Source organism: Clarias gariepinus, chromosome 5 (assembly GCF_024256425.1).
Source record: "Clarias gariepinus isolate MV-2021 ecotype Netherlands chromosome 5, CGAR_prim_01v2, whole genome shotgun sequence".
Lineage (NCBI taxonomy): Eukaryota > Metazoa > Chordata > Actinopteri > Siluriformes > Clariidae > Clarias > Clarias gariepinus.
This window is the reverse complement of record NC_071104.1, coordinates 31,521,180-31,529,129: the sequence shown is the minus strand read 5'-3', so window position 1 is coordinate 31,529,129 and position 7,950 is coordinate 31,521,180. Positions and strand designations below refer to the sequence as shown.

Genomic DNA, 7,950 nt, shown 5'->3' with positions numbered 1-7,950 from the left:
ACCACTTACAATACTATTAAAACATTGGGTTGAAGCTATCTTTGACATGAATCAGGACGCTTTCCTTACCCCCTCCTCCTTTTAGGCACTGTGTCACACACTCCGGGATTGCGATTGGCCACTAGTGCCGAAGGACAGCCCAGGTGCAAAAGAAGCTGGGTTGAAATGTCTGGACTGTCTAAAAATTGTAACCTATCAGAGTGCAGCTGTCAGAGGGGCTGCTTTGTCACCCCGGCATGGGGCCTTACTGCTGAGAGGGAGCTCTGCGAGAGAGAGCCTAGCTCCTAGGGTAAAGGAGGGTATAAAGTGGGCTGTGGACTCGGTAGAACTAGCTGCCTTTAGACTGAGAACCCAGAACATCACCAGAAGGCCACTGCAAGGAACCAAGCAACCACTTTCATCGCTATGACCTGAAGGGAGTCCAAACTTCCAAAAAAGTATTCTGGAAACTGCTAAAGCAACGTGATCCTGTTGGACGCTTCTAAAAATACCCACTGTCGGGAACACATGGACTTGGTCTGACTGTCTAATTGGCTAAAGATTAAGCTTTTTTTCTGCTTCTTTAATTGGACTTGTTTAAGGATGCACAAAACATATTCCAGAAGTTGCAATCTGAAGGTAATTCCTGAATTCATTAACTAACCTTCACTTGCCTGAGGGCTTCCTAGAAAATGTTTCTATGTTTAACATGCTTGGCAGTTCCACATGCTGCTCAAGGTTCTTTGAATATCTGAGGAGACATTTTGAGTCTCAGAGTTGCTGTCAACAAGCTGGCATTGGCAAAGCCTTAATTGGACTTCCAGTGATGTCCTTCTGGAATGCATTTTCAAGTTATGAAATGGATGAGTAAAACTTCTCAGGTGGATCAGTCCTAGAAATTGTCAAAACAAACTGTTAATCCAATTAAATCTTATATAAGTAATTTACGAAACCAAACAAAAAATCGGTACCTCTCTGCTGAGTCATGCGAAAGGCCGAGGTGCAAATGACCCTGAAGAAGGGTGCGGAAGCTGGGTCTGGCGGAATTGCACCTCCAAGCCCACGGATACCCTCCAAACGGGCTAAAGTCAACCCTGATCAGTTGGTACCTGACCCAAGCTCCGTCTATCCCACTCCAACACCACCCGTGTTCATCCGAAAAATGAGGAATGCTGCCGTAGGTACGGGTTGTGACATCCGTCTGAAAGTAGCCGTGGCAGGAGATCCACAGCCCTCGCTCTACTGGTACCACAACGATGACCTTCTTAGCATGGATAACCAGGAGTATGGAGGACTATGGATACGTGACTGCAAGCCCACTGATGCGGGCCTTTACACCTGTATTGCTACGAACTACTTGGGAGAAGCCAGGAGCAGTGCCGTCCTTGCCGTCTTGGATCTGGGAGAAGGTAACTACTATAGGAATAAACATCAAGACATACCTGCCAACCTTATAATCTAATACAGATGCAACCTGCATCCCCTGCCAGACATTGTGTATCTCTTAGGCTTGATGGTCATTTCAAAGGTGTAATTAATTTCCCCTCCTTAAGTTCATTCCGCTAATCCAATTTTATTACAGAACCTAATAATCTTGCAAGAAATGTCCCCTGCAGGACGTCTAATGAGCCTGATGCTGTTTAATTGTCACATATTGAGCTGGGTAAGGGGAAGGAGGAAGGTTTGCATTCTCATTACAATAGCCAAATTACTTGTGATTTGTTGCAAATAAGATAATTAGCCTAATGGATGACTAGTCCCCTTACATGTGTCTTTTACAAAATGGTGGATCAACGGTGAAGTAAAATGGAGTATGGTCGGGTTCTGTTCATCATAAGTCTGTAAGCAGTTATCTTCTTTGGGGGTGGTTTGGTGATAGTGTGGGGCAGGGAGAGTGATGGTGGCAGCTGAGGAGGTGACTTAACTGCTCCCTGTCCCAAAGTGGATCTGTGAAATTACAATATGTTACATATTCAAGAGTAGGTCCACTACACATACTGGAAGGTTGAAATAATCAGAGAGATAATGCTGAAAAACACTCATGCATATTTATTGCTGGTCACCATGGATGGGTGAATGCACACAAATGCTGGTTCTACATGTAAATCAATAATCCGTGCTGCAGGGACTCCTAAGCAGATCTAAAGTGCAGGACAATGGGTAACTGTTTCCTAAGGACGTACAGCAGCACGGCTATTAAAGGTCATTGTGTTGTTTAGTTGAAAACAGCTTTCAGCAGCGACTTCCTTATAGTCTCTTGATTATTTATTATTCGTGAATGTTGTTCCGAGCGAATTGCCTCTGTACTTGTTGCTTGTCCTTGTTGGCTGGAGTGCTGTACCTTTGGCTGTTCCACTCCTCGCTGGCAGAGTTACTATATCAGTGTTACTCTTATCTTCACTGTCGAGCTGTCAAAAGAGGAGCCATGATTAACAGCTTGCTTCAGGCTGGGGTTTATCAGTTCCAGTCCCAGACGAGAACATGTCCGTGGTTTGCCTTTAATTTTGCTTTGGGTAAACTTTCCCTTTTTTTTTTTTTTTCCTCGAGTTTATCAAGGATTTTTTTCATTCTATCATTAAAAAACAACTACAAGAGCTTATAAACGCATATTGCTTAAGATACAGTACCAGAAAGGGAGACTAAGCTATCTGTCCCTTTCTGGTATGAAATGCTATTGTAAGGTACGTTTAGAAGAATGTTTTGTAATGTAGGTCATGCTGCACTCTTTTTTTTTTTCCACTTACAAATTAATCTTTCATCTGCAAATAAACACTTTCATTTCTATTCCAAGGCTGTGGCCAATGCTTAGTGAACCAAAAGAATTATTTAGTTTATTCAGTGGCAAGGAAAAACTCCCTGGGATGGTAATAGGAAGAAACCTTGAGAGGAACCAGACTCAACAGGGAACCCATCCTCATCTGGGTGAAACTGAGAGCAGGAATTGATCTGCATTTATACAGTGTGTTAGGTGGCAGGCAGTTCAGTATAACAGTTGATGTTAATTGATGTTAATATGGAGTCCAGGTAGTTATTGGAAACTCGGGTAGACTTGTAGGAAGTTCCAGTCCTGAACTATCGAACTGTCAGGTCCTCAGAGAAACAGCTGCTAACACCAGTCGAGGCCAGAACCATCTTCTAGGTAGAGAGAAACCGTCCCCAGACACCAGACGCATCCCTAAGAGACACACGGGCCATCCAATAAATGACCTTATATTTACAAAAGTTTTATAAATAAAATTGCACCTCTAAGCCCACGGATACCCTCCAAACGGGCTAAAGTCAACCCTAGTGTACCAGGTAAAGTAGCAAACTCTCTCAATAAAAGCTCATTTTAGTTGAATTACAGTTGGGTCTGTAACTCTCACTCTAACTGCCTGATCAAACAGCAGTGCCGATGCATCACTGATGCTGTGGTCTTCCTATTCAGAATAATAAACAGTACATAGCCAACACACACGGGGAAAAAAGATAAAGTCTGGTTGAATGGAGGAAAAGGTTTGTCTCCTGTAATCTCACAGTGTCATGCACAGGACCCGACTATGGTTTAAATGCAAAAGCTTTTCCTCAAAGGGATGTGAATATGCCTGGGACTGATAACAGGGGAAAAAAATCTAAAATATCATGTAGATAACGAAACTGTTATGTCTGTTTATTCCCGATTCTTTTTTTAAACCTAATCTGTGTTTAGTTTATTATCTTATCTGTGTACTTTGCTGTCATGCCTGTGAAAAACATTTAGCACAGTACTAGCACGCCTGGAGCCTGTTCCAGGAGACTTAGGGAATAAGTCGGGGTACTAATCCATTGCAGGGCACATGCACACATACACACACACACACACACACTTATTTAAACACTACGGGCAATTTGGCAATACCAGTTAGACACTGTCCATCCACTATAACAGAGTTTAAAATATGAAACATACAGTACTTACTCATCACCTACTGTTGCTACCAAGAGCAATCTACACTGGGGCCTAGTGGTAGCTCAGTGGTTAAGGTGTTGAACTATTGATCAGGAGGTCCCAGGTTCAAACCCCACCGCCACCAAGTTGCCACCATTGGGCCTTCGAGCAAGGCCCCTAACCCTCAATTGCTTAGATGTATAATAAAGCTTAAAATGCATGCCACTCTAGATAAGGTGTCTGCCAAATATTGTAAATCTTTCACCAGCTTCCCAACAAATCAGGAAGCAAATGAATAGGTTGCTAGTCAATGAAAGGCTAAAAATGACTCCTGTATATTTTCTCTTCTCCATTTGCTGTATCGTTCATGCCTAAATTTGAAGCATTCATATTTGAGACCGGTACTATATGTGTAATCAGGCTGGTTAACCATCTAAGTAACTAACTAAACTGCTAATATTGCAAGCTATAGCTGGGTTAGGTTTATGTCAACATAGTGGCAAAAAACTGACCAAGGACAGAATTTGATGAAGATACAGGAGCAGACGACCCACAACAGACCTTTCCCCATAGCCTGTATAAAAACCTGCTAAATTATAGTTTTTACACACCATCACACTCTTTCCTGATTTTACATTCAGAAATATATCTCGCTTTTAAAATTAAGTGTTTTCTGCAAGTGCATACACATCCAAAGGGTCAGTTATAGTCTGAGATGAAGATTATGGCCAGAAAAGTTTACAGAAAATAGTAGATGCTTCATATCTTATGGGAGGAACCTCTGAAGCTTAAATTTTTTTTTTATCATCTCCTTTGGAACGGTGTACAGACTGGATCAGAAGAATACAACATACACCATATGGATCATAACCATCTTTCTGCCACCCTAGAATACCTCAGTGTTTTCTTCATAGCTGGATGAGATCAGTCGCATTGTTTTGCATTACATTGCTTTGCATTGCACTGTACTGTAGTTCTCTATGGATCAAAGGAAGTCGAATTACAGTATGTGACTGGCCTACTGAGATACAGATGGTCAGGGGGGATTGTTTGAGAGCCTCCTCTGCAGTTTGAGAGTTAGTGCTAAAAGCCAGGGCTACTTGCGTCAGTATTCACCAGCCTCATCATCACACACCTGTTCTGTCACTCACGGTTTTAACTTCTCTCTTTCTCTCTTTCTATATAGTCTTGTCTATTCTTCAGGCATTTATTTCAATATTTCCATATTTTCTTTCCTATTCCCTGTCTCAATATCTCTCACTCTCTCTCTCTGTATCTTTTCATACATTTCATCTTATATTGCACACATCACTCTTTTCGTGCTCCGTTTCCCCCACCGTCTCTGACCCTTCAACAGGTTATTTCTGTCCATGGAATGTGCCAGGTCTCACATTTTCGTGATGTTAATAGGCCACTGACTCTCCAGTTGCACAGAAAGACATCACACCTATATATAGTACTTTGGTGTGGAGGTCTGACAAGACCTTCTCCATGTATGCCCGGTCCAATAAATAGGTGAATAGTGGAAGGATTTGAGTGTGTATCCTGATTAATGTCAATACATGTTATCTGGCATGTTTCGGAATAGAGCTGTTGGAGAAGCTTCGCAGATTTAAGTGTTTATATAAGGTGGATGCATATTGATACTGGATGGGAATTGACTCTTTGGCGTTTCAGAAAAAAACCTCATGGCATTTCAGACTTTTAAAAGTGAACCTTTTTCGGACATGTAAGCTAGCTATGCTTTCCCTGTTTTACTGTATGATGGCAGCACAGGACTTGTGTAGCGATGTCATACACACCGAATGGCAGCCATTTTTCCCCTGTCATACTACAGTGTATTAGTCTTGCAAGGAGTACTTGCTGTGCTGACTTTTTCTTAAGTTAAGTGTAGCTGCACTAATAAATTATTCAACATATGTATTTTCAATCACTATGATTGTACTCTTGTTGGCATATAACTGTGTGTTATGTCATGTTTTATTGTATGCCATGTTTTATGTTTTGTGTTGTGTTTTATGTTGTGTTACCGTATATGTTATGTTGTGTGTTATGTGTTGTTTTATATTGTCTTATATGTTATGTTTTATGTTATGTTAATTTATGTTACTGTATGTTATGCTGTGTTGTGTTATATGTTATGTTATGCTAAGTGTTATATGTTAAGTGTTATGTTGTGTTACTATTATGTTATGTTGTGTTGTGTTATATGTTATGTTGTGTTACAAACTACAGTGCACTTTGTAGCAGAAGTCAACATAAGGCAAAAGGCTAATAAGTGATGGCATTAGATGTGAGGCTAAAATCTAATATCTCAATAGTTTGACTCTAAAATGTTTAGAATTGAATGACACATTTATCAAGAGATCTTATAAGAAGAACGCTGTGTGGTAAACCACTACAGAACTTAAATACAGAACTAAACTTTGTTCTCAGGCAAAATATGGTGTGAACCTATTTGACCTTTGACACACAAGATATAAAGGAGGTGTATTCATGATTTCCTTTATATCTTGTGTGTCAAAGGTCAAATAGGTTCACACCATATTTTGCCTGAGAACAAAGTTTAGTAAACTGAAAACTTAAATGCTTTCATTGACACCAAATGACATTAAACTTACAGTTGTGTGGTTTTAACTCAAGGGGAGTTCATGTCAAACCCGGGACTTTTGATTGTGCAGAATAACAGAATACAGTTATAAGAGAAAAAAAAACCCTTTATTTGTCAGTGCCACCTCAGGCAGGATGGATGTCTGACCTTCTTTAAAATGTTTGCACCATTCTGTGGCTATGAGTCTCATCTCTGTGAAATTGTTTTTATGCCTTTATTCACAAGATATTTCCCGGATTGACTTGTACAAAACAGTCCATGTACAATTCGTGCCTGGTCTGTGTTTAATTTCTCCTCCCAAGCCATTTATTTGGGGAACAAAAAGGACAAAAAACTACAATAGCTAGTTCATGTTCTTTACACTTCTGACTGTATTTCACATGCACAGTGCTCCAGTGTCACCGCCGACATCGTTTGATGGATGTGTCAAATGAGACAAAGACAAAAAAAACAAATGCAGATCAAATCTACGGGGGTGTTTCTCTCGGTGTGATCACTTGCATTTTGTCACTTTGTATTTTTGAGGCTAAAAAATATATATATATATATGTGTATATATATATATATATATATATCAACCATGAGTCACTTCTTCATGACTTTCTGTTGTATGCATTGCTTCTAATCATTTGTGGTGTTGTACTTGCCTCCCTGAAAGCCCAAAATAATCCGGTTGTTAGAATATAATTTGATGTGGATGCCAAAAATGAATACTGATGTTTTTATACGAATGAAATGTGGTTAGCGCTCTTTCGCCCAGTTTAGCTTGGTTTAGCCCTAATGTTTTTTAATACATTTATACCAGACATTCATACAGTACCGTAGCTCACAGTGTCAGTATGAATAAAAGAAGGTTTTTTCTCTACATTGGTCAGAACTCGCTCTTTTAGTTATATCTTTGTAGATTGGAGGACCTGAAATCAGTCTCAGAAAATAATTGGTGTAAGTAACTATTTTATATTTAGAACGATAAACTAGTATTTATATATTTCACCATAAGAAATATAGAACTTATAAAACATCAAGAAAAAAAAGTTTTCTGCTGCTTCAATACAATTCTTTTTAGTCAGATGCCATTCTTATGATAATTCCACTCAATCAGAAGAAAACTGTTTCCATGAAAGCAAAAAGATATCATGTGGAGCCGCGGATGATTGAATTTTTGTTTTGCCTGGTAATTTTAACTCCAGGATATTCTACCTCCATAGCAAGAACTTACAGTACTCACTTTGGCTCTTTGTAAGAGCTACGATTATTGTCTCTACCAAGGAGGATAATAGCAGAATTTTTTGGGGGGGTAAAATATGTATTTTGAGGCATAAAGACATTTCATTGGCAGTAAACAAGACAGTTTGTGTTCTTACAGTATACCTTGTCTTGTCACACTGTTTCTTTCGTTTTTAGACAAACATCTCCTTGTCTGTACTTTGTCTAAATGCCACAGGTCTTTACC

At 39.7% G+C, this 7,950-nt stretch overlaps 1 protein-coding gene across 1 annotated transcript in view; it reads left to right on the top strand.

Annotated features, from left to right (window-relative positions):
- The first annotated feature begins 964 nt into the window (after positions 1-964).
- Positions 965-7,950, top strand: part of spegb (striated muscle enriched protein kinase b) — a 101,274-nt gene continuing 94,288 nt past the window's right edge. The window contains exon 1 of the mRNA XM_053496561.1: positions 965-1,388. Within this exon, the coding sequence (XP_053352536.1) occupies positions 965-1,388 (424 nt within the window). The remainder of the gene's footprint in view (positions 1,389-7,950) is intronic.